The following is a 27,904-nucleotide window of genomic DNA, read 5'->3' as shown; positions in this document are numbered from 1 at the left end:
ATTAATTGGTCATAAAACAAATAAACACCATACATAGTGTACGATTAATGATCAGAGAGAATAGCATGGTCATAATGATCTGATTACTTCCTTGATGAGTTGCTTTAACATTACAGTTCACTGTATAACTGTTTACTTGGATAACCTGTCTAAATATGCGATCTGTATAGATATCCAGCGGTGTCTTCTTCTCTCAGTCTAAAACACTTTGAAGTGTCTAAGCAAAATACCACCCTAAGGTCATGGTGTTTTCACCATCTTTCTTCCACCCATCAAATCCATTCAGCTGTGTGTAGACAGACTGCGGGGCATGTGTGTTGTTGGTTTGTCCTGCGACTGACCCATGACTGGACTTGTTGTCACAGGGAGTGAATGGCTTGCCAGTGAGCAGCTGTGGCCTTGGTGCCCTAGTCAGGCCTGTGGCCCTCAGTCCAAGTGTCTCTCTGTGTGTGAGGGGCATAATAGTGTCAGTGTTGGTGGTGCTAAAGAGCCAGTTTGTTGATGTTGAAGATTTTGACAGTGTGGTCGGCGCTGGCGCTGGCAAGCTGGACCCAGGAGCTCTCCTCCTCGATTTCACTCTCTCCGTCAGCCTGTCCATCCTTCTTGTTGTTCTCTCGACCCGCTTGGCCGGCCCTGGGCCTCCAGCGGAGCCTCTTGACTGCCAAAGCGTGGCTTTGTCTGAGAAAGTACGTGGTGAAGGGAAACAGCAGGACACTGCTCTGGATGGCAATAAGCATAGAATAATTACCCCAAAATACCCACGATACATACTATACTGCTGTGCCACCTCTCCATCTCAAACAAACAACATGGATGAACAAACAATATCAATATTCTCGCAATACAATTCATGGATTATTGGTCATACACACACACTAAGGAGATTCTTTTAAAAAGAATCGTGGGAAATGTGGGATACAAAACACACAGAAATGCCCATAAGTACCTGCTAAGAAAAAGCCTCTGCCTCTCAGCAGCCACCAAACCAACCAGCCACACTGCTACCCTTTACATGTGTTGCCAGTGGCCATAAGAGGCCTTTCAATGCTGCATCTCATGAACTTCAGATGAACCTCGCATGTGTGTTTATGTGTGTGTTGTAAGGATACAAGGTGTCTGTTTCTCCACAGCTGACCCAGCCAAGTTCTCCAGCACACTCCTGCTCAGGGCTCCACCTGTACAGCAGGATTCTCCCACACTCCAAGCCGACAGCGAGCAGGTAGCTGTGGAACGCAGCAGAATACACACACACACACACACACACACACACACACACACACACACACACACACACACACACACGTATGTATTACAGCAGAAAAACTTTCACCTACATTAATTTCTATAGCTCAAACAACACAGTAATGCAAATTTTGGATAAACTTAGAATTTTAGATACTTTAATAAAATGATAATCCATTTTACTATCACAGGGTTTAGATGTTTCATCTGGGGCTTTAAAAGACGAATGCAGAAGTCTGGGGCCATGCCTTACACTATGACAAGTACAGCTTTATTCATTTCAATACATGCCACCAGCTTACAATGCCCTGAAGAGAATCCAGGTCTCCCTAAACAAGTAGTGTGCTCTGTGTATTAGCAGTTGCAGAGATAATTCACATATTTGGTTGCTGTGAACCATTTTAGTCATTATGTAACGCATTTCCTCAACACCATCATCTGCTGCGCTTAACTTTGTCTTAAAACTTATTTCTGTGTCACTCTTACGTCTTTTCAAATGAAGAGATAAAAATAAAACAGCAACAGCCAAAACTAACATCTACACAAAATCAAAGTGTTCAAGACAGACAACCATACGCCCAGTACCATCCTGGTTTGCCAGTAAAGGTGATACTTATTCATGATTTCGCCATAGTGCTCAAAAAATAGGCTTTCATATGTGATTGTGTGTGTATGTGTGTGTACCTGTTTATCAAGAGCAGAATACAGGGCAGAAAGCTACAGCAGTAGCCGCATCGCCCACATCCAAGACGGAAGAACAGGGTTTAATCTCAGGAGGAGGCACAGAGTCTTCGGTGTCCTCTAATCTGCACAGGCCCCACACTATCACCTGGACACAGACACACACACACAGACACAGACACACACAGATACACACAGACACACAGACACACACACACACTTGAATGAGGAATCAAAAAATTGATGCCATCAGTTCATCAGTTTCACCTTCAAAGCTAATTGTTTTTTTTTTGTTGTTTTTTTTTTTGAATGAAAATGACCTTCTTGTCCCGACTGGATGTCACAAAGTATTTGCTGTCAGGGCTCCAGTCACATGACCAGATGATTCGGGTGTGTACGGCTGTGTCCTTCCCTGTGTGTGCGTGCAGCGAGAACTGCGGCTCTGTGTGGAAACAACACACACAAACAAGAAGAGAGATTACATTAAGAGAGATTACATATTTACAACAACACATTCACACACGCATTTTTGGCAAGAGATGAGCTGATAGTCGAAACTTTGTCATGATTATTGTAGCATGACATCAGCATGCCCAGACCGCTGCCTCAGTGCTCTGAGGCAACAAAGGCTCTCCCGAGTGACAAATAAACAACCCAACAAGACAGAGAACCTCATTCCAGCCCTCCATTTCAGTCAGTTTTGGTTTATGACCTGCTGCTGTTTATTTCCCCAGCCTAAGTCATTTCAGACCCCAGATTGGTTTTCCCCAGAGAGCTTGTTTGTATGCTGCTGGCAGCCGCCTGTCTGCGCGTACGTGACAGTGCTGCACACACACACACACACACACACACACACACACAAAAATAACTGAGCCGGCATGTACACACAGCCGTATAACCACAGCGTTGCCACAAAAGTCTGAGTTAACCACCATGTCATGTCTGTCTGTGCACTCTCAACATTCTCCCTCTGCAAAATGAACACACACATATCTGAGGGTGTGTTGTTTTGGGGCACACAAGTGTTGCATCTCTTTCCATTAACACTCTCTTTTGAGGACCTGGAAGGGAATGTTGGGCTGTTCAGAGACCAGAGACAGACAAAACAAAGGAAAGTAGAGATGTGTTCAGTTTAGAGTTGGCTCGCAAAATACATCAAGAAGATAAAAGAGCGGCACCATGAGAAAGGCTTTACAGATTAGATAGAAAGCTGTACAAAAAAAAAAGAAGAAAAGGGAGGAGTGAAAGGTAACACTGTCTCCTTAATGGAGATGTCTGGGTGCTTGACCCACAAGGGAGAAAAGGATGAAAACAGGAGGATGTGGTGAGACAAAACAGGTTGGAGACAAAGAAAAGGTGAAGATAGAGGAAGTCAGTCTGTTTGATCGGCTCTGACTTCGTTTAACCTTCCCTAGTCTGGCTTGTGAGACTGTGTGTGTGTGTGTGTGTGTGTGTGTGTGTGTGTGTGTGTTCTTTACAATCACCTTGAGTGATTTAGCAGCCAACCAGAACGGACGGGACCCCACACACACACACACACACACACACACACACACACACACACACACACACACACACACACACACACACACACACACACACACACGCCGTCCTGCCTCTGTGCAGTCCACCATACACACAAACAGTGCAGGACTGGTTAGCCTCTGTCGGTGCCCATTAAGACCGTCCTGGGCAGCCAAAAGAGCCAGGAGATGTGTTACCAGGTGCAGGTGGGGGGTAATCCTCTGAGCTTAAACGTCGTGTTCTGCTCACCTTGGATACAGGGATCAGGTTATTTGTCTGAGTCAAGGTGCTGAGATTCTCTCATATAAACAAACTCTCCAGGAGCATGCTCTTGTTTACAGAGGCCCTGTAGGAGGTGAATGGAGAGTGAGGATGCACAGGTTCTACTTTTTCTTTACTAGCTCAGGGCAGTAGCAGTAGTAGAAGTACTGATCCAATATTAGTGCTTGTTTTTTTCTGATCAGATTTTAACCATCTTGTTGTATCTTTATAACAGTTTTTATATGATGACAGCAGGGCAAATAGCTCCCATCTGGTCAGAACCTGATCTGGGACTCATACTGATCAAACTTCTAAAAATTACACAAATTTGTGTTTACAAAATGATAACATTTATCATGCTACTTACAGTCAAGTTTAAGAGAAACAGCACACAAGTTATCAGATGATAGCCATCACCATGTTAAATTAGTTACAACAACTGAAATGGAAAAGGACAACTGCAGACATTGAAGATGGCAGCTACAGTATAATCTACTAAGATCAAAGTAGGATAAAACTACAAGGAGCTGCCCTGTATACTCTGAGTTTACTTTGGAGCTCCACAGGAGTATTCAGGGTTTGGGCCCACAGATGAAATCTCATTCACTTATTTTCTCAGACCATGTGGAAACTGACAGTGGTGACCTTCCAGAAACAAATCTGTTTTTCTAAGCATTAAAGGGGAGAAGATCAAGCAAAGCAGACATAATTAGTGATATAGATAGTGACAAGAGTGGCTATTTACCAGCATGAATCAAACCAAAGGCCAAAAACAAGCAACTACTTGTGGGTTTATGTCTGTATCTTCAAACAAGGGTTGCACAACTCCTGAAATGTATTTACAGCATTGGTAGTTTTCTTCTTCATCTTGATCCTGACATGACATGCACGCTAGCTCATATTTGATGAGCTATCGCAATCTGTTGCAACTTTGCTACACTGACAAGCCCTCTGGCAATAGATGACATTAAATGAAATATACAGGAAGGCATCTGTTATAGTCTGCATAGTTATTGTCCATCTGAAAGCTCCTGTAGCCCATTTCAAAGAAGAGTTGCATCTGCTACCCAAAGTGTCACCTGTAATACAGATATTATTACTTTTCTTAAAAGGGGACTGTTAGAGAAATTCCAATTGTGGTCAATTTACATAAATATGCAGAAAATGTTGTTAAATTTAAATTTAAATAAATAATTAAACAAGCGTTCCCTTATTAGCTCCTTTTTTGGACTAGTTTCAGTCAACGCATCACTTGTTTGGCTCTTCACAGTATTAATTAGTGGGATACTTCCAATCAGGCCAGCTTGACTTGGAATTTGATTTGGAACAAATCTGCTCAGTGGGTTTACCTAATTTTAATTAATTTGAATTAGGGGAGCTGGTGTTGTCTGCCAGTAAGGCTCCAATATTGTCTCTTTATCTTGAAATTCACTCATACACATTTTTAATTAAACTTGATTTATTTTCAAAGCACCGTGAAGAACTATCATCTCATCCTGAGCCGCAGTGCATTCGAAAACAAAATCCTGACTAATACAGTTCTTTAAGGTGGACCCCTCATTAGCGTCGTTCCACCCCGCTTCTCACCTGGACTTTCGGGCGTGGGCAGGTTCCGTCTCCATAAAGACCAGGTGCGATCACGGGAAACCGCTAACAGGAGTTGTGCGTCAGGTGAGAAGGCCATCTGGGTGACGGTGAGGGTGTGGCAAGGCAGCGTCTGCAGCTGGCGCCACGTAGCTGTACTCCACAGGAGCACTGCTGCATGCTCGGCTTTAGATGCCTGGAAAGACAGTTTAGATTAGTTTAACTTCAGATAAAAAAATACACAATGTAGCATCTTTAAAAAAGCATTTTTAAACCCATATTTTTTTTGTCTTCTTGATCTTATAACTTTTACTTTGTGGGCTATACACTTATCTGTCCTTATTTTATATAATATCATCTCTGTCCCCCTCTGTCTTTACTTTTTCCTGTAAACTACTTTGTGACTTCTGTTGTGAAAAATTCAATATAATGTTTGCTAGCCAAGATTTGTTAAAAAACAAAAGAAGTAGAGGTAGGTTGAGGGATGAGGATGGCTGTAAAAAGGGACATGATTGTGAGGAGAGAAAGGAATAAAGCAAAAAGGGGCAGAGGAAAGAAATAAGGACATTTGGAAGAAACAGAAGATGAAAGGGAGAAAGAAAGGGGAGGAACACAGGGTGAGAAGGTGGGTGAAGTAGAAAAGAAGAGATTCAAAGTGTATGTGATGGCACTAAGCTGCATGTGCATCTCTACGTGTGTGTGTGTGTGTGTGTGTGTGTGTGTGTGTGTGTGTGTGTGTGTGTGTGTCTGCACACAAGGTCACCACAAGGTACTATCAATACCTGACTGACAGCACAGTCTAAACCTGTTTGTTGTGTGTGTGTGTGTGTGTGTGTGTTGTGGTATCAGTATGTGCATGTATGTCATTATGCTCTATCTTCTCTGATCTAACACCCACTGCGCTCAGGGGTGTCATGTAGTCCGGACTGTGACGCGGTCTCTGGCCATCACACTGACCTTGCATGCGGATGCCACCACCGTCCTGGCGCTGTCAGATGCGAGACAGAACATCTCAAAACCGTGGCCGTACCTGGAGGAGACAGAGGAGGAAAATCACAGAGATTAATCATGAACTGACACGCTGAATATGTGGAAGGACACACAAGATCTGAAAGACAGACAGGTGAAGGGTGGACGACAACAAAGAATACGCTTCCAGTCTGACATTAAATTGAGTATTCTGTTATTCCAAAGCGGCGCCCCGACAAGCTTTCAGGCTCGAGCCACTGCCGCTTGCTGACAGGTAAATAAGCAGAGTGTGAAATTAAAATGCTGATCTGCGATGACTGGTCTTTCTCCCGCTGACAGAGATGAACAATGATGAGGCCCCTGCTAATCATTCACAGCCTAATTACTTAGCTTGCTTACTATCACCTGGTTGCTTTAAAATGTCAACAAAGTGAAACCACAGGTTGCAACTCAATGGAGAGAAATTCCTCCCCGAACAGGAAGCTTTCAAACGCTGCAGCAATTTGGCCACGACGGTGAGATTATTATTTATGCCACAAAAATAATTCGGCCACTTACTCATTTTAATGTTTCTATTATGCACTAAATGATTCAAGGGGGTGCAGCCAAATGGAGGCAGAAAAACGCTTTTCAACACACACAATGCCCAAACCTCGAATAAACGGCCATGCCATACGTCATGTTTATGGTGGACTGACTGGTAAATGGATTTAACATTGACCACAAATGGAGGCAATATATTCAGTCTGGAGAAGAGGCTCATGGGATTTACAGGAAGCTGGATTCTGATTGGCTGATGAATACAGGGAGGGAGACAACAAAGAGCTTTGGGAAGTTCATCAATTTCCGAAACATTAAACCCTTTGAGTAAAACCAAACAGTTCAAGCTAGAAATGTTGCCTCATTAAGCTCGCTGGTGTTTATAGAGTTTAGAAAATGTATAGAAAATGGAAATATGTAGTGGCGATTGTGATTTTAAATTGTCTCAGGGGGTGTGGATATTGTTTGTACTTGCAGGTATTTGAAACTAAAGGCAAGCTGAGAGGGTTTGGATACGCTGCTAGCGAAGAATCATTTCACTACTCACAGTTTCTGGACCTCAGGCCAGAGTGTGTTCTGGAGAAGATGATCCTCTGGTGGTGGCTCTGCACACGCACACGCGCGCACGCACACGCGCGCACGCACACACACACACACAAACACACACACACACACACACACACACACACACACACACACACACACACACACACACACACAGACAGAGAGTTAACCACAGACTTCAAAATCCTCACATAACTGTCATTTGCAAAGCCCTGAAAACTGAGCCGTTTTAAAATTCAAATACAACCAGTTTCCAATTTACTAAATGAGGATTACACCCAAGTGGCTATTATAATTTCCCTCTTTTAAATCCCTGTACTGTTAACCCACGGAGGGACAGAGTGTGTGCATGTGTGTATGTGACAGGTCTGCAAGTTAAAGAGAAAAAGAGACAGAACAGATACCGTAAAGAAAGACAAGAGTGAGCTAAAAGCTATAAGCTAGACTGAAAACATGATTGATCGCCTTGAGACAATGTTCTCTCACATTCATGTACAGCTTCTTTTAGTATTTAGCATGCATGAAATCCTCAGCTCTTCAACCCCCCCCCCCCCCCCCCCCCAAAAAAAAAAGCTATTTTGAAACAACTGCAGCTTTATTTCCATTTCTTAACGGCTGCTGGCGCTAAGGGGGATCAAATCCAGCCGGGTGCCAATCCTCTCCCTCAGACCGCAGGCTCTGCACAAGCCCCGCGCTGCCTTTGTGTTGCATGTAATTGAAAGCTACACTCCTTGTGTTTTTCTTATTGGTCATTGGCTTTCCCTTTTGCCTAATTATTCATTTGTCTCCCTGCCCGCGGAAGCCAATCAAACGAGTGAAAATGCATTGTTAACAACAGTCTCCGCACTTGGTTGCTCCCTACATAGCCCGGGGTCATCGATACTTAAATTTTGCAATCACATACGCCTGCTATCTAATTAGCATTGCAGATTAAGGAGTGGTTTCAATCATGCTGATGACAGCCCTTCACACCCTCTGGCCCAGAGGTTTTATAGAGCAGTGACACATTTTCTTCAGTCTCATCCATTTTTTGTTTTCCTTTGTTTCTCTCATTCTTCTTTTACCATCTGCTCTTTGCATCAATTAGATGTAATTTTCCTTCCCAAACCTGTCTTATATTTCAAAAACTAGTTTTTTCAGTTCAGTTTTCATTCTGTAATAAGAACCAGCAATTTTCCTGTCCTGTTCCTGCATCTTTTATTTTTGCTTCTGCTTACATCACTGTTTCCTGTCACCTCTTCTTTCTCCGCTATAACCCATCACCCCTTTCCTCTCATCCCCTCCCCTGCTGTAATACGGTTGACCTCGGGCACTGTGGGAGTGGAGCATGGCGAGAGCCGAGAGTAATAACCAACTGTCCGTCCGGCTGCATATCATTGTCTCTTATAAGAACATCCAGCGACAGGCAGACAGGAACTTATAATGTGTGCTGAGGCTGCTGAGCGATGAGGAATATGAATCAGCCTATCAGGCTGTAGAGGGAGACAGGGATGTGTTTTGGCTCCAAAATGTTTTATCAGGGAGGGTTAAATTGAATATAGGTTTACTCGGATGACAACCACGTTTTCAAAAACACTCTGTTATATTGAAGTAATTCTTGAAAGTGTATTTTATGTAACCTTACAGTACCGGTCATGTTGAGCGGGTGGAAGTAAGACTCCTGGTATTGATCAGATATACTGTTGAACTGCTCCTTTCCTTCAGTGGTTTTTGGGGCAAGGTCACCTGTAAATTAGCATGACATGTGTGTAAATATATTTTATCTTACAAAAAATTAGTGAAAATACCAAACAAACCCGCAATTTAACAAGAAACACTTGCGTCAAGAATATTGATTGTCTGAAAAAACGTGGGCCCAACCTGAGCAAGTATTTTACCTTGAAATACAGCCTTGTTGGACAGACCCAGGGCAGGTGTGCTGGCTCCTTCTGGGAGGTTGGCAGAGTCCTGGCAATGAGCAGATAAATTAAGGAACAGAGAGAGAGACACACACACACACACACACACACGCGTGCACACACGCACACGCGCACACACGCACACACACTCACACATCAATAACCAAGCAGGGTCCACTCAGCACATTTTACAGTTGGAAAACAAAGTGAAAGAGCCACTACCAAGGAAGTTTTGGTGATCTGTTCATAGGACAGAGGACAAACATGTGGCAGTGTCCATGGGTTTAATCACTTGACTATTTCTGAAATAAAAATGACATCGAAATATAATGATAATAATAAATAGTAATTTAATCTGGCACTCACACTGGATGTCAGCAGCTTTTCCCTTGATGTCCCAGAAATATTAGCAAAGTTCTCCACAAAATTACGAGGTGCTTGAAACACTCTCAGGACCTTCTCATCAGCTCCGGACACAAACTGAAACCTTCCGATCATGGCCAGACACTGCATGTCGTAGCCATGGATCTGTGGCCGTGAGATTTCATGCCAGGTTGCCTGCAGGGTGATGAAGACATAGAAAGATTGTTAAGATCCTAAGCAGCTGTGCCAGCGTTTCCATAGATCCTCTGACGTTGTGGGACGGGGATTCTCGGCTCTAAATCCAGGCGTTTGAAAACAAGCCAAATTCAAAATTGATTCTCCTGTTCAAATAAAACATTTCCAGATTAAGATGCAAAGTGTTCTCAGAACAGGAGACGGAGGGCTCCACTACAATGACTGGATTTCTTTTGGCATTGGCATGAGGTGGCAATAATCTAAAGTGGCATCTTGAATAATGCTATGAAGACTGGAACCTTGATGACGTTTCTACCTAAACTGAATGTTTTATTCTGATTCTAACAATTTCACCTGGATAAACCTGAGGTGAAATTAGAGGTGGACTATGGAGCCCTTTACTCTGAAGTTAGAAATAAATCCAAAGAGCCGCCTGTGGTACTGCCAGGGGTGATCCATCAATCCCAGGAAGTCAAGTCTGGCGTCTTTCCCTCAAAAATATATAACTACCCCTAAACACCTTCAGCTGGTCTTTGTGGTCTATTGTGGGTTGCATAACATTACCATGCGTCATCCATGTCTCTTGGACATAAACGAGGCTCTGCAGAGAAGCGCTCTTTCTTACTACCGGGTAAATCTGCCACAGTGTTTCCCATTCATCACCTAGACTAAACTTGCCCACAGTTTCACGATGAACAAAAATTTATTTAAACTTCTCATAATATAACATAAAAGATGACTAACGTTCTTATTTGTGTGTTATTTCTTCTTTGTAGAGCTGTGCGAAGCGCATTGATTTGCACGGAGCTGCTGCGTGCATGTGCTGGGACTGGGCTCACTGGTCAGTCATAATATTTAACCAACTCGCCACAAATAGACGCTAATTCTGTGCGAAACACTGTGCTATTATAATAGCAAGAAGCATGTGTCTGGTGCAGTGACCTGTTAAAATAGCAAAAGTGGATATGGAGACACCCTAAGTGCACTTGTGCCATTCACATTAGACTGTTATAGAGCCCTTTATCATTAAGTTTCTAAAATTCAATCAGGAACAAAACCTCAACATATTTCAGCAAACGGCAGCAAGTAGAACATATATATTAGGTGCTGACTATATCTCTGAGAGGTTAATACAACTGGCCAGCATTGAAAGGAGAGAAGAATACTAAGTGACCATTGCATACAAGATACAGAGAGGCAAATGATGTGAATGGCAAAGCATTTCCTAAATTCCAGTGTCAACATGTTGATGCCATTAGTGCGAATCACGACCTCTGTTTTCGATAATGGCTCATGAATAAAGAAATGTGGTGTGGAAGCTCTTCATTTACACTACAAGCTCAATTAAGAGGAAAACAACCAACAGCAGTGATTTATTCAGACCTCTAAAATGTACCATGTTTAAAAGGTATTGACAGTATATTCATAATACTCCTACTAAGACTGAATGATATGACAATATATGCTATTCTGTTTGTCAGAGTCACTTTTTGTCATTAATATCTCTAATTGTATTTTGATTTGTATTTACAAGACAATTGCCTCAATGAAATGAATTACCTTGATTTTGTGTTTAATTATTTTACTGGATTAGCTACTATCAGTTTTGCAAATTTTCTTCTACATCAACATGTTAATGGTGAGATTTTGAGCATATTTTACCAGTTTTCCATCTTCTTGCCTCCATGGAGTGAAGAGTCTCGTGGTCTGGTCTGAGCCCACGCTGAGGATGAACTCACCCTCAGGATCCCAGCTGAGGTCCTGGACTGCACTGAAATGACCTGATATAACGACCCCAGGCCTCCACTCTCCCTGGACAGAGAGCATTGTAATAGTCAGTTTACAACTTTTAACCACAGAATTACCATCTACACCGCTTCTCATGGACCTACACTGGCTACCCATAGCCGGCCAAATCAAATTCAAATCACTAATGCTTGCCTCCAGAGTGACTTCTGGGTCCGCACCCTTCTACTTGAACTCAATCATACAGCCTTATGTCCATTTTCAGCCACTGCGTTACTCCGAGGAATGTCGCCTGGCGTTGCCATCTCTGCACACAAGGCAATCGTCGTCCAGACTGTTCTCGTTTGTGGTTCCCCCGATGGTGGAACAAGCTACCAAATGTTATTAGAGCAGGGGTATCCCTCTCTATCTTCAGGAATCTCTTTAAATCTCTTCAGAGAGCACTTTCTCTCCTAACACCTTTAACACCCTAACATGCCTGACTAGCACTTACTATGCACTTTCGGTGCACTTCTTTACTTGATCTCCTCGCACTTATTAAATAGATGTAGGACTTAGTATTTATGCCAAGGTGTCCTACTGCACTGAAGCTTTAGCGATGTTGCTCATGTGTAAGTTGTTTTGGATAAAAACATCTGCCAAATGAGTAAATGCAAATGTAATGTAAACAACCCTCCATGATCAACATCCCTGCCACGGGATGTGAGTATTAATGGCAACTACATGAGAGTGGTTGATTATAATTTAGGTGTTGCTGTCTGAGAAGTCAATCGGAATTAGTTATCAACACCTTCAGGTTTGCACTGAACTTTAAATTCACCTGCCAAGCAGCCATAATTGCAGTGCAGTTATCTCTGCACTTACGATGTGACTTCAGACCTCCATTCTTTCTCAGGGACGCCCAACAAAGACTCACGCTTAGCCAGTCAAATTGAGTGGCAGACAGTAGACTCAGTGTGACTAATTACACTAATCACTGTCTCTCACACACTGTGTTGCTATGAAGCAATATTCTCACACTGAACCTTATTTGAAACACACTTGTCATTCTACTACTTCAGGAAAAAGTTGTACATTTCTTCTGCAAAAACAATTTCAACTTATGAGAATTCAGGTGCAGCTAAGGTCATGACTCTCACCTCTTTGTCTTGGTCCTTGCACCAGAGATGTAGCGCTCCGTGAAAAGCATGGGCAACGATCATGGAGCCATCCGGGCTCATCTGGCAGCCATAGAAACCCAGAGTGTTGCCACCAACCTCCCCTACGTGCACCTGGAGTGAAAGAAAAGGAAAAAAAAAAAAAAAACATGTTGCGGGGGCGATTATTACCGATCAGAACGATCACCTCGTCTGCCTTTTCAACACATTCATATCTGACATCAGGTGGGTGAAGAACACTTTTTGTTTCCGGGTCAGAGTCACTGGCGTGCTGCAGAGAAGGATGAAAGTAACTTGAAACAACGTAAATGTGCATCACATGCCACATATGGAGGAAAAGTAAGTGAGTAAAGTAGGTTATGTTTTTTTAAATGCAGCTATTTCTGAGAGCTATGAATTAAGCACCTGCCTTCATCCTATGTGACATTCAGACAGTATATACAGCATATAGCCTATCTGCTCTGTCAGACACCTGGGTTTTCTGTAAAAGGCTACAGACTCAGATTTATAGAAACAAAGTTAGGGTTGTCAAGCCTGTTCTCGGTCTCCCACCATGTAACTAACTGCCTCCATAATGGTGGATAGAAGCCAAAAAAAAACAGCAAATTAAGCTGACAAGTCAGATGAGAAATTATGCAAAATGGGTCTTATTAGGGCTGAATAAACTGTGTTGTGTTTTTTCTAACAAAATAAATTTGTCTAATACAAAATGAAAGCAATTGCAGCACAGCATATCACATTAAACAAATAATCATGAAAAATGGCAAAGCTTGAGAACATAGAAGGATTTACATAAATTGGATTTGGGTGAGAGCCTGTGACCCCTGCATCACGTTCACAGGGCCGCTCATACAGACAGTGTAAACCCTCCATAGGGGTCTGCGCTTCCACTGAAAATCCATAATCTCAGCTCGGAACAATGTCAGAAAATTTTAAAACAAATTGCTCTTTTAGGATTCTCACCACCTGTCCAGTCTTGGGCACCTCGCTTTTGTGTGTCAAGACAATTCTGTATTGAATTTTTTGGATTCAAATCACTACTGGGGGCAGAAAGCCCATTTTGATTTAAGTGCAGTTACCAATTACACTGACAAATGAAAAATGCACTCATTTAAACTCCATCTGAGGTCATTCTAACTCACATTAAAGTTTCTTTAAAGTTTTTTTGTTTTTGTTTTTTTACAGGTGGAGAACACAAAAAGAGAAGAATCAAACATTTAGACTTAAAGTAAACAGATGTGTTGGAGGATTACAACTAAAAAATGAAGAATATTCAATCATAATGAGAAATAAAAAGCTTCTCCTTTGTACTGAGTACTATTACTGTATTCATCCTTTCACTGAAATTAAAATCCCTAGAGAAGAGGAATTACACATTTAAATATAGAAAACAATACAGCCTTCATATCGCATTCTATTGCTTGCATAACCAGTAGGATCCAATGCAGGATTATCGGGCGAGAAGGAAATAACTTAAACCAGTGTGGAAATTAATCAAAATATATAAAATGTGAATAAACAGGAATTCTTATTTAAGCTTCAGAGAGCTATTTGGAGAATGAGCCGTCAATAGATTGTCCTGTAACTTGCTTATACAAGAAAAAAAATTAGCTTCAGCCTTCAACTAACGGACAGTGCAAAAGAGTAATTCTACCCCCTGCACAAAGAGACATTTACAGTCACAGCTATCAGTTAAAGTCATGTCAGAAATGATCATTATTATCTAATCACTGTTGTGGGTTTATACCAGTCAAAGAAAAAAACTTTTACTCAAGGACTCTGAGAGCATTTTGTGGACCAGGCAAACTTCTCACCGCCATGAGGAACTCAAACAATTAATAGCTTTATCAGGCCCTGAGGCCTTGGAGGTAAATTGGGCCCAGAAGGGAGATCTATTCAAATCGATAGCAACAGAACCAGCTCTAGAGAGCGCAACACTGCTCCCTCAGCACCACTGTGGTCTGTATCCAGATACGACTACATTATATCTCTTCCATCTTTAATTAGCTTGTGCCTTTAATGATATGGATGTTGGCTGTGAGGAAATATGAGAAGTGCTAAATTCATACTCAAATGATTACAATCGGAAAAGATGTACAGCTTAGCTTATTATCTTTTCCTAAAGCAGGGAGTGAGAGCATGTTTAGCTGCAGCCGTGACCTGAGGCACACTGCAGGAGACACGCAGCAGAGAGTGTGGGCATCCATTACATGTTCAACAAACAAGCGGAAAGGCTACACGTAAACACACCAGCAGGGGCACGCACATAACTTTGCTGTGTCCGTCTTCTGTATATGGCAGTAAAGTGGTGTCCTCAATGAAAGGCCCTCTTAGGGAACTTGCGCTGGTCATCAATGACCTTCAAAATAATGCCTGTCTGCAGGCTGAAACATGGTGGAACTAATGACAGCGATAAAGGCAGGCATTCACTTTGAATGGCACAATCCTCCAGCCATCCACAGAGAGAGAGAGAGAGAGAGAGAGAGAGAGAGAGAGAGAGGGAGGTAGAGAGGACAGATAGACAGTCAGGTAGAAACATAGATGGTGAGATTGAGAGAGAACGAGATGCAACATTAAGCAGATTGATTTTAAAATTCTGCACACAAGAGCTGGCCGTAAATCATGCAAAAACTCACAAGAGGCAAAAAGCCGTCATTTGTCTTGTTTACGAGAGGAGGAACAATATGGATGCATGGCGTGCCTTATCGCTGGCCAGCGGGGGTATGGGGGAGGGATGGAAAAAAGGACAGCAAGGAGGGGAGGGCATATATCATTCTTGGAGGGAAAGAGAAAGGGTGACGAAGGCTGGATAAGCTCAGCCAGGGCGGGAAAACCCACACAGTGCGGAGAACAGGTTTTAAAATCAACTTGTGTGGCTGAAGTACTGACTGTTGCAATAAAAGACTGACTCTAGACTTCAATTTCTCCTGAGTAAAGAATTTTTTTCATTATCTTTTAAACTGATTTGTCTTTATTGTCAATCGTGTAGTCAATACAAGTGTTAAACAGTGGGTTAGGCTGCTATTAGAAAAGGTCACTTGTATATTAAAAGCAAACCTGGACCTGTTTGAAGAGGTCTGGAGACCATTTACTGCTTTTCTTAAATCTACAGGCTTCAAAGATGATCAAAAGGAGCAATGAATGTTGCTTGGTGTAAACTTGTTTGCGTGAGTTATGAAGACTTCTGATGCATGAAAAAACTGTTTTATGTCAGAGAATAAACTTTTTTCTAAAAGCCTTTACATGTTACTTTTTTTTACACTGCTTTATTTTTTTTTAAAGTGTGTAGACATAAGGCCATAAATAAGAAAAAAAAGATATAAATAATATAAAAAATGTGAAAAATTTCACAGATCCCGGTGTAACTTCTTTAGGGTCCTTCTTTTGTCCAGCCAACAATCCAAAACCCAAAGATATTCCTTTTTTTTTTTTTTTTTTTTTAAATAATATGAAACAAAGCAATGCAGAAAAACTTCCAAAAGACACATCCAAACACATCCTGGCCCTCTCAGTTGCTCTTCACATCTCAGCCTTTTTCTAACAATTGCTGAGTTTCTATTCCTTCACCAATTAACTCTCCTTTCAGCATTACATAAACAATATCAGATATTGAAGCCATCCATACCATCCAATATTCATACACAGTCATCCATGTATTCACACACACATTATTCAAAAATTAATTATTCAAAAACTCATTTTAGTTTTAGTGCATCTTCTCGATCTGCCGTGCGGCCAAGTGTAACTTCAAGAGAGTACACAAGCCGAGGTCTGGAAATAGGTTATCTCTCAAACACACAAACACACACACAAACTGACAATCCCTCCCGGCATTGTGGTGGCCCGCTGTGGTCAGTCTGAGATGCTAATTACCAGTGTGTCTCGTTAGTAAGATGTACTTTACGCAGCGGTGGGCAACGGCCACCCCACTGCTAACCCTGCTCTCCATTAAATCTCACCAATTACTCTAATCAGTGTGAAGAAGTGGAGCACTTCTTTGTAAAAATCGATTAATTAAGACACACATGGCTGGCCATTTAGCGCTGCGCAGCCTGCTCTGCCAAAAAGTTCAACGTCCCATAGAAAAGCCTTTGTGAAGCTTATTCACGTTACAGAAAGCACTCAGAAAGGACCAAAGGCCTTTAATTCAGTCGTGTAAAGATAGGGACAAAATGTATTTGCTGTTTTATTTGCTGTCATTTCATTGTTGCACGTGTGGATTCACCTAGTGACGGGCATTTCACGTACTCCCTCCTTCCACTCCAATCGCGCATTTCTTTCCGATTCCTCCTGAGATTACGAGCCCCACTTGTGAGTTAAGGTGAGTGTTGCAGGTGTTGAGTGTCGTGTGGTGTTGTTCGTGTGTGTGATAGTTACGTGGTGTCGTGGTGATTGGTGTGTGGTGTGGTGTGTCGATCGGCTCCGCGGTATCTTTGATGCCTTACGGCACAGCCCCATACCTCGTTGTGTGTGTGTGTGTGTGTGTCAGAGCTTCACAGGTTAAGCTTCCTTTGTAGGCAGGGAACCTGTCAGTTCAAAGGGTTTGGCTCTCATCTGAGAAGAAAAAAATAGGAGCAGAAATAGAGAGAAAGAGAAATGGAGGGGAGACTCATATGCTATGCACTTTCACATTCAAAAAAAAAAAAAAAAAAGGTTATTCCAGGTGTGGGGGTTTATCTATTTATTTAGTTTTTTAATTTTTGAAGCATGAGCTGAGGAAGGAGACTGGCCACAACCAGACTTCATTTCAAACACTTACTGCTGCTTTTCTTTTCCACTGACCACCTTTATCTAATCATACTAGGAGGAACATGTGACTTCAGCGCTGGCTTCAGGCCCTAATCCTCATTCCTTTGTCAGAGAGGAGAGTCTTTCATGGTTGTTCCTTTCTGTGGGCTTTTTTTTTTTTGCTCGTCACTGTGGATGTGAATGATGAGATCAAAGGTGGAAAAAATGTAACCGATCAAGCGTGAAATCTAATCACCTCAGAGTGTGATCACACTCAAGGTGCCTGCCATGGTGAAGTGAACCCTTTCTGTGCAATGGGATGTGTGGTATGTGTACATTTGTGGGACGTATTCTAGGATGTCTGCATGTGTGAGCATGTGTTTGTCAGCAGATGGTGTCTGATATTTCTGCGACTCTGAGTAAGAGTATAAGTAAGTGCTTCTATATTCTGTTAGGTACGTGGAAAGGTAGTCTAAGGTACTCCTGAGCCACCTGAGAATTTGCCAGTTGTATAAAAATAAATAAATAAATAAAAAGCTGTGGGGCAGATGGGCAGAGGACTGCTTTTTCTTTGCCATCCACACTTGTGTTAAATTTAGCCCCATTCTGGCACAACAGCAGCTGTTGGGAGCTCAGAGAGACGAGGTGGAGGGGAGAGAAAGGAAAAGAGGAGAGAGATGATGTGAGAGAGGGAGATGAGACAGGAGAAGAGAAAGGGAGGCAAGCGGTGGAGAAAAAGAGGAGGAGGAGGACAGAAAATGACAGAGGGCGGGCGTGAGGAGTGAAAGGGAACGACAGATCATGGAGGGAAAAAAAATGATAATAATAAGGAGAAAGGCAGCGCAGAGGGTATGGCACGTCTTCCACCGGCCTCTCCATCCCCTGTCGGATGTGTTGGGGAATGGGCCGTAAAAGAGGGGGTTCGGTGTGAGTGAGTGATAGAAGGGAAGATGGGGGAGGACAACCTCGGCTTGTCTAAACTCACAGTGGTGCGCTGGGCTGGGAGCCTCTTCATCACTGTCTATCACTTCTATTCCTGACACCTCAATGTCAGGGAGAGTGGAAACCGACGCAGGGGCACTGACAGCAGGAGAGAGGATACTGAGGGAGGGCTCGAGCTCCGGATCATGTCAAGAGCTACTGAAAGGGAAGCTAGCAGAAATTGAGTTGGAAAAGTGTTGTGTGGGTCTATGAGGATGTGTGTTCCCCTCAGAGAGTGACTGACACCATATGTGTAGGGTGCGTGTATCTGCATACACCCTCCTTGTACTCCAGTCGACACTGACCTGCTCCACCCAGACTCCAGATCCCTCCTCAGGAGCCCAGAGGATCATGGTTTTGTCCATGGAGGCAGAGAGCAGACTGAGAGGCTGTTGCAATTCGCCACCTTCAGGGGGAGACAATGAGACACAGGATATCTATACAGGAATCACATACACAATCAATAATGATCGACGACAACATTTTTGAACTGTGACCTGAAACAAAGTCTACTTGCACCTCCTGTCACAGGTTACACACGTTATGACATTTCTTTATCACAGTGTTTCATTTAAACAGTGTGAGGCCTGAAGAGGGAAAACCATCATATAGTTCACATTAAAATAGCTGAAAGATTAAGGAACGTTCAGCAAAACTTACATCATGAGTGGCAACAATGTGTTTTTTTTTTTACTTGTGTTGTTAATCACCTCACAACTCTTCAGATTTCCTTCTAGAACATATTAATCCTTCAATGATTCATTTTTAAGACTTCACAGAAACCATGATCACAATTCTGTCTCCAAAATGTATATGCTGAATATATATACTCTGGCAATCTGTATACATGATGCCTGCTCTGGTACATCGCATCAGGTGCTTCTTATTTGTGTTATAACTGGTAAAAAGAGTGACCAACCACAGGTAAGGGTTCTGTGGTTAACAGGTCTCTCCTTACCAAACACAGCAGAAAGCTGCAGGCAAAAACATTTTTCCTACAGAGACCAACTGCAAAGAAAGTACAACTCAATTTTTATGTGAAGAGATTTAATTTGTATTCACATGCTGTCGTGTCATATCATAATTAATATCTATTATAATTATAATATCTATTATAATCTATTCTTAAATAAAATTAAATATTTTTTTTTAAATGGAAAAATAATCAAGACAAAATAATATTGAGCAACATATTTGCATTCGTAGTTGTGCAGCTTTACTTGCGAGAAGCATCTAGACATAATAATGTGTTGGGTGTGAAGTGATCTTGATGTAATGAGCTTTTAAAGCAACTAGAGTTTAAAGAGAAGATTTAACACATCTGGCAGCCATTCCCCTGAGAACTAATTAAGCCAATAACTTTTTTTTCTTTTTTTTAAATTGCCACCGTCTCTTCTGTCTTTTGTAAGCAATAGCATTGTAAGACAAAAGGAGGGGAACAATTCCTCCATCCATTTACTTACACAGGCTGTAGAGACAGAATAAGTGATTGAAATGTTTCGAGGGAACCGTGTTTGATTCTAAAAGAAAAGGTTTGATTCTGCTTTTGACAAACACTGCTAACAGATTCTAGCAAGGACCCTCTGGCAATTTTATTAAAATGCTGTGAAATGTAAGATTGTCCCATAAATTCATTTATTATGACCAATCCCTTCTCTGTTTTTTTTTTTTTTCAAATCAAAGTACCTTTGTAGAAAGGATGCTGCCAGTGGACTCCATAGACCCAGTTCTCATGACCTGCCAGGACCGTCTCAAGGGAAACAGCAAACACTGAGGTCACATCTGTAGCAGGAAGACAGAGGCCAGATGAAGACTGATCAAATGTCAGTTTCATGCTTTGAACACAAGAAAGGTAGCTGGTGAAGTGAGTGGGAAGAGATTTTCTGCTATTAAATAAAAAAAACTATTAAATAAATGTAAACACACATACACACACACTTGATTCTTTATGGAGGTCGGTAACCACCATGTGCCATTAAACCATCAAAAAGCGTCTCTCTTCATTTGATTCATTCATTAAATTAGCACCCTTTTCATAATCAAGCCAGCGTGGCGCGCTCACCTCTGTCCCTCACTTCAAAAACGTCCTCTTTCATTTTGATGATGGTGTGATCGTCCTTTGTGCGGGTGTCTGTCCCAGACTTGGCACACAGCCTCCACACTCTGATGAGACAGTCCTGGGAACAGCTGGCTAATAACAGCTCCCCACCTGAACGAGTCAGAGAGAGAACATGAAAACCTTTCCGACTGAAAGACATTTTCTGTCAACTCTTAAACTACCGTATCAACAAATTTATCAAGACTGACTTTGTATTATTTGCTCTCCAGTGATGCTTTGAGGAAACGTCTGTCAATGTGTAATATGTGGTTTTATTTTTGTGGTGTAAAGAGAAATTCTGATATCCCTACAGAGGAAACACGTGAAGTTTTATCTTTCATGTATTTCAGGTTGATAAAATATTAAAACTGCATTAATATACTTGTTGGTCTGTTGAGGGCAGCGCAACAAGCAAATATAATACAAATACAAGTAAATAGGAGTAATATAAAATATATGTTACATGCTAAATGTCAGCATGTTTACATTTAATGGCACAGCATTTATGTTAACAAGCTAACAGAAGGCAGTGTATGTTAGCATTCAGCTCAAACCAGAATTGATCATGTTTAGACTAAACGTTGCTCTCTACGGTTGCAACATTAGGCAATCTATAATTTGTCGATTAAGTGATAAGTTGATCAACAGAAAATTCATCTGAAACTATTTTGAAAAATTTGCTGGTGCCAGTTTCTTTAATGTGACAAGTTGAAGCTTCCCATGTCAAACATTACTATAAAGTGAATATATCCCTGGGTTTTGGATTGTTGTTCAGACAACAAAAGACATTTGAAGATGCCAGGTAGCATGTCTGTAGACTGTATTTCTGCTTTCATCAGTTATCTGTTTGAACTGTGATCAAGTCAGAAGTGAAGATTGGTCCTGACTGTGATGTATCCAGTAAGACAGCAGGAGTGCAGGCCAAATATATGTAGACAGGTGGTAAACAAAGTACACGCCAGTATCCCTGAGTGCCCCTGTCTCTCACATTATGTGTCCCAGGTTTAGTCCAATGGCCACTGGCCCAGTTTTGCCTCTGCCAAGATAAACAGACATAATAAAAAAGTCTTCTGTTGCTTCCACCTAAGGCCTCCCGAATGTCGAGAGAAGGGGGAGGAAGGCCATTATAGTTCGTCAATCATGGTGTAATGACACTGATGATAATGACAATGTTGACTGGTTTTGCTTCTCGCCTGAAACTCTGCCAAACCTGCATGCACTGGTGACTTTCTTGAGCCTGTCTGACTATTTTTTTTATACAACACTGTTTTTGAAACTTGATGAAAAAAAGGAACTACCCATAGGCGTGGACACTAACTTTTCATTAATTTCTGATATTTTAAACATCTTGACATTGTTTCCTCAGAATCATTTCCAATGTAAATGAGATCATTTAATTTTGTGGACAAATAAACATACATTTTTAAGGGGGATACCAAAGCGGGTAATTCAGTCTTTTTTCCCATAAACCCCATGAGATCTTAGAGATGACCAACTGATTTTAAACTAGTGTTGATTTCAATCTACTGCTTAGATTGATGAGATTAAAAAAAAACAGGATTTTGAAAAGAGAATCCCAATATCTATGATAAACTGTACCTCTAGCATGGTGATCTGCCATCTGCCGAGTCATAAAAGAGCAAAAAGATTTATTTAACTACTATCACAGTGGAGAGAGGGTTTTGTCATTCCTATGGAGATATTTCATATAAGCAAATTTCTCTGTGCCTCTTTGCCGGCTGGGAGCTTGGCAGCGTGGAGTAGGTCATAGACTGCGAGTGGGAAGGAGACGCTGAGAGGGCTAGTTAAGGACATGAAATAGCTTTTACACAGTCAGAACAGTGCAGTAATGAAGTGCCCTTGAAGAGGGTTACACAATTAGTAGAGCCTGGATTGGATCCATGCATTACTATGTGCTATCACAATACTGTGAACAGCACACTGGCTGGTGAAGCTGGACTAAAAAACCGGTGTAAAGTGAGAGACAGACACTGAATGGAATAGATTTTTTAAAAATGTTTTACTCATCTAAAAAGGAAAAATTTGTCATTTTGTGTTTTTGCTTTTTGCTTTAAGGTCAAAGTGTGCCTTTCAGCCTTTCTCAGCAAATCGACTGAAGACTGTGACTGGAAAGCTCCTCCTAACACACAGCCTTCAACCAATCACATGTTACTGGACTCTTTCAAAGCCCAATAACTGCATTATCCTGCTTAGCAGGCTTGTTTTAGATAAACCAAACATAATGGAAAACAAAAAGCACAAGCCTTTCAGCCTTCAGAAGATAATAACCACCATATTAGAAACAAGCTAGGAATAAGAATTAATTTCCCCATGTACAGAGCAATTGTACCAAATTTCAATATTACTTTATTCTATGTATGCACGAAATTGGAAAACATCCTTAGCACAATGTTTTTTAATTATTTAAAAGGAACATCTGGTCCCAGAGTCCCTCACCACATCTTAAACCTTTGCTGTTTGCCTAAATCAAATAAGCATATGGCAGAATAACACTGATCGTGAAACAATAACACTACCATCACTCCAAACAGTTGCACTCACCTACAGATGCCCATGCCACCCCACGAACCCAGTCTTCATGTCCTTGTAGTGACATAGCTTTCTGGAACTGCTGTAGAGCAATTTCAAAAAGGTCAAATGTTGCTTTCACGTTTTAGGAATTCAAATTAAAGCGTTGGCACAGAATACATGAATGAGTTTCCCGAGTCAGTATTGATGCGAGTTTACCTGTCCATTGGACTGCACGTACAGATGCACCCGCGAGTCATCACCCCCGCAGGCTAGTACAGGAACTGTGAGAGACAATGTTTAGGTTTTCACAGTCATGTAAGTACACACATACACATGTCAGGCTGCATACATTTACAGTGACTGTACATCAAGGTTTTTTTTTTTTTTATAAATGAGAGCAAGGTGGAGAGGCATGTCAAATAAAAAGGCAAAATGACACGAGACACTTCAAACTCAGAGCATATTTTGAATATGACATGCGCTTACAGGCACTAAAAGCAGTGGGACAAACTGAGACGGAAGATGTGTGTGTGTGTGTGTGTGTGTGTGTGTGTGTGTGTGTCTGTGTGTGTGTGTGGTGGACAAGTTAAAGGATGTCTATGTAGGAACAGCTTAGGCTTACCTCTGCTGCCTGGCAACAGAGCCAGAGAGACATCCATCATGAAACCGCTGCCAAACGATATGATATGGAGGCACTCAGCTGAGGAACACACATGTACATGGAATTAAACTTTCTGATACACTACAAATTATATCAAACAATTAAATACAATATATATAAAGCTAAATGTGTGGCTTTTGGTCTTTGTGTGAACAGAGTTGTACTTGTGTTTCTTTTGACCGCTCCTGTGTCAAAATGTGTGAAATATTTGCCAAAAGATACATTTTCCGTGCCTCTTTCAAGCTGCCACAATCATCTGCATACAGATACCAACATATCATAGCTAGTATTATTGTCTGAGAATACACGCCAAGGTTCTGCCCAGTCCATATACACACACACTTGCTCTCCATGACTGTCCAGCAGCATCATCGTTCATCTGCACTGACAGGTGGACTGAAACTTTCATGAAAGAGAAGCTGTTACAGGTGACAGCTTGAAATAAGAAAGTCGATGTGGATAACTGCTTGGAACACCACTGATCTTCAACTACATGAAGAACTTAAAGCAATATTACAATTAAAACAGCTGTTGTGATTCTGTCAACTTACATTATTTAGGAAATAAAAACAGGAGGGATTACACATGAAAAGTCATTACTGCCCAAAAAAACATCAGACTGTATTGACTTACACATATGAAACATGCTGAGTGATCTTTAAATTATGACCCTCGATTACAAGTTTATGTAAAAATGTGAAATTATAAACATAATATAATGGATATAATGATGCAAACTAAACAGCTCCACAGGACTGCAGAGTTGAGTCATGATGTTTTTTTTCCCATCATTATGAGGTTTTATTGATTTATTATTTATTGACCACGGTGTTTGTAAACACTGCCTCGCCTTCTAGCAGCCACTAGGGGGCAGATAGTTGCACTGTAAGTGAGTGACTAACATTATTAACTGAATATTTACTTATCAAGTGATATTGTGACTTTTCTGCTTTCTGGATGAATTGGGTGTCCCACATCCCAAAAACGCCAAAATCCCAATTTAAAAGAAAATGCAAGGCAACAGAGTGTGTTGTCCGCTTTTATAAGGCTGACTTCTCGAGAAAGCAATTTTTTCTTTTTAATACTGAAAGTATTCTAACGTGGCTGTGTGAACCCCTGAAGGTTGTCACAAGATGAATCAAAGGGTCATGAAATGATTACTTAGGCACAGACAAGCAAAAAAAAGTTTGTGACAATCCAAATAAACAATTACTGCTTTAAAGAACTATTCTTTTGTACAATTTCCAACATTGTTATGGCAATGAAGTACCATACCAAAACAACTCCTCAGATGGAAACTAAAATCTATTTGCCATTTTTTTTGTTTGTCTAGTACCTTCTCTGTTTTCGTTGCAGAGCCACAGTCTGACTGTGGAGTCGGATGCTGATGAGGCCACCAGGATCTTTGAACCCTCCACATAAATGGCATCCACAGCACAAATTGGAGCAGTGTGACCCTTACACTCCACTGACTGGCTGAACTGGAAAACAGCAAAGAATATTTTAAGAATGCATATCTGTCAAGAGAAGCAGGAAACTTTGAGTCAGAGACACAATTTTGTGCAGCAGGTGGCTTACCTTCTCATTTTGAGCCGCCCAGAGGATGAGCCGATTGTCTGAACCTCCTGAGACAAGATAACTCTCCGGAGCTGTGCCAACGAAAACAACAAAGGTAAGTAAAGATACACTACACATATGGTGTATGTACTCTTGTGCACCTTTGGTCTGGGTCTGTTTTTCATGGCTTGGGCTATGCCACTTTGTTACAGTTAAGCTTGATCTTAATGCTAATTGCATGCATTTGGAGGGGGGCTTTCCCAGTGGAATGGTTTTGTGAGTTTGGTGTGGAAGAGCCTGACAGACCAGCACAGAGCCCTGACCTTAACCCCATCCAACACATTTTGGAGTGAATCAGCGACTGACCAAGTGCTCTTGGCGCCAAACGGGAGCAGATCCCTGCAGCCAGCCTTCCCAGGGGAGTGGCTTTTACAACAGCACAATAACACCCAAAGCATGTAATGCTCAGGTGTCCATATAAATGACCATAAAGTTTACATACTATCCTATTATAAAGCCTATGAGTGGCATGCTTCAAAACACACGTGTTTTGAAAGAACACGTGTGTTTTGAAGCCTCAATGAAGAAGGCTAGTTGAAAATTTAACTGAATCAATTTTAGCCTGAATTAAATGAACTCTTGATAAAACTCGATCATACACACGCCTCTGCACAATTGTTCTAGTGGCAGATAAAACTGTCGCGTCTAACAGTAACAGATGAGAGCCAGATGTTTGACAGGTCAACATCACTATGCTTCCTGTCCACACTCACCACAGTCCTCTCTGTGAACCCACTGGACTGCATTCACTCTGCCTGCGTGTCCATTCAGCACAGCGACAACTCGTCTCTCCTAAAGTAGCAGCAAATGATGTGTTCAAGAAGTACACGAACAAATTATGCGTTTATTTACAATTGCAGGATGCTCGGTTATCGTTAGCCGTGACAACTGACAACTGTAGCTAACTTAACAGGAGAAATTAGACAGATTTTAGTACCTGCGGGTCATAAAGAGCCACTGAGTTACATGTCCCAAAAGCAATGGTTCCTCCACGACTCCAAGAAACAACATTCGGTGTCTTGTTCGCACAACAAGCGACATGGCATGTTTCAATTACAGGGGCCGCCATCTTGGACGCTGAAGTTATGGTGTTACTGTAAATATGGCAGTAGTTAAACCACTCCGAGCTAACAATGGTTCCGCATCCAGCGGTCTGCAGTTCAACACACTTTGATGATGGTATTGATTTAGAAACGTGGTCACACACACTATATCCTACACAGTAATCTTTACTATTTTTAATATGTTTTAATATATTTTAAAGCAAATAATAGAGCATTTTAACTTACTTAAGTGCACTGTTGAGTAATGTCCACTAGATGGCGGAAGACAATCACACAATCAAGAGGATACTCCATTTTAAAATTGGTCACAAATGGCTTTATTGATTGCCCATTTCTTGCTTAATAATATTTTACTAATCTTATTGTTGAACCTATTAAAGAACATAATTGGAAAAAACTGCAGAATGGATCATATCATAAACGTACATGGGAATTAACCAAAGTAGACTGTAATATTAAACCTTATGATTTAATGTATTTGAATTCAGTCTGTGAGATAAAGTGAAATGGGTAATAATGGGGTGATTATTTATTAATTTGTTTGTGTGGTTTTTTTTTTACTTCAGCCTCCTATAGGGAGTTGAAGGCCAGACCAAAAAAGAGCTGTTGGGGATTTAGAGCCATGTTTGGAGACATTTCAGCAGGATGAATGTTTGGATGCTTGGAGATTTGAACATCGGTCTGGTGGTTGGAGGTTGGTCCCCACAACCACAGCCACCCTGCTGCATCTGTCTAGTGTCAGCAAATGGCACTAAAGACAACCCATGCATTTACTAAACTGTATACAAATAGGAAATGGCAAAATTGTCCTCGACTTGATGACTAGACTGTGTTTCTTTGAAGAGTCTGAGTACATATTCAGTGAAATGTGATAAACCCTTATGCTTTTATATCTGTTTCGCCTTAATCTGATCAAGACAGAGGAAAACCAGATAAAATATACTGCAACGATTGTAAACCAAATTCTTGATGAGATTTTACTTGCTCCAACAACAATCAAGATGCCACAGTATACACACACGTCTATGTCGGACCGTATTATCCCCTTGCCAAGTGTTGACTGAGGGTGACTGGTCGCAGCTGAGCTAGCTGCCAGCCAGACAGCCTTGCTTGTTAAAAAAAAAAAGCCCCTGGGCCTTTTGGATTTCAAAGGTTGAGGCGACACTTTTGTCACAAGGAGTTTCCAAGCACCTACTTGACATGATCAGGGGGAAAAATGTGATGGCATGAGTGAGCCCTTGAGACGATATGATAAATGACAATGTAGCAAAGGCAAACAGGGATAGAGCCGAAGAGGAAGTGAGAGGCGAGGAAGAGGGGAAGGAGAGGTGCCTGGGTCTTTTTTGGCTTGTCTATGACCATGCTGACTTGTGGTATATGTGCGTGACAAAGACAAAACAGACGCACTGTCATCAACACTTGGGTAGAAAATAGATTGTGTTCGTCTCGCTATTGTTATCCCTGCTCATTCAGTCTGAGTGAGATGGGATTTAGGCTGA

The 27,904-nt window shown here is 41.5% G+C and overlaps 1 protein-coding gene across 2 annotated transcripts; it reads right to left on the bottom strand.

The window, feature by feature from the left end:
- On the bottom strand, positions 1-26,410 carry elp2 (elongator acetyltransferase complex subunit 2). Of its 2 annotated transcripts, XM_022747179.1 has the most exons (22): positions 26,279-26,410; positions 26,055-26,133; positions 25,303-25,373; positions 25,061-25,205; positions 23,686-23,763; positions 23,280-23,344; positions 23,094-23,160; positions 20,496-20,642; positions 20,120-20,215; positions 18,739-18,839; positions 12,707-12,838; positions 11,484-11,633; positions 9,630-9,821; positions 9,243-9,312; positions 8,995-9,090; positions 7,349-7,406; positions 6,250-6,322; positions 5,296-5,488; positions 2,244-2,365; positions 1,939-2,071; positions 1,110-1,233; positions 1-678 (listed from the first exon to the last, which is right to left on the bottom strand). In XM_022747179.1, exons 1-22 carry the CDS (start codon positions 26,408-26,410, stop codon positions 483-485), a joined length of 2,520 nt encoding a protein of 839 aa, XP_022602900.1. In that variant the 3' UTR covers positions 1-482. The 2 variants fall into 2 exon arrangements, with proteins under 2 accessions (XP_022602900.1, XP_022602899.1); XM_022747178.1 differs by lacking the exons at positions 1-678; positions 1,110-1,233 and having other exon boundaries at positions 1,929-2,071; positions 23,094-23,163.
- Between the last annotated feature and the right edge of the window lie 1,494 nt (positions 26,411-27,904).

Source organism: Seriola dumerili, unplaced genomic scaffold (genome assembly GCF_002260705.1).
Source record: "Seriola dumerili isolate Sdu_G_001 unplaced genomic scaffold, Sdu_1.0 BDQW01000110.1, whole genome shotgun sequence".
Taxonomy (NCBI): Eukaryota; Metazoa; Chordata; class Actinopteri; order Carangiformes; family Carangidae; genus Seriola; species Seriola dumerili.
This window is presented reverse-complemented; position numbering and strand designations above follow the sequence as displayed.

Excerpts from the sequence above, each read along its gene's own strand:
- elp2 (XM_022747179.1), bottom strand. The coding sequence starts at position 26,410 with ATGGCGGCCCCTGTAATTGAAACATGCCATGTCGCTTGTTGTGCGAAC. Across the intron at positions 20,643-23,093 it reads GGTGGCATGGGCATCTGTAG|GTGGGGAGCTGTTATTAGCC; the intron begins GTGAGTGCAACT and ends TGACTCGTTCAG. Across the intron at positions 1,234-1,938 it reads TTTCTGCCCTGTATTCTGCT|CGTTCCACAGCTACCTGCTC; the intron begins CTTGATAAACAG and ends TGTATTCTGCTG.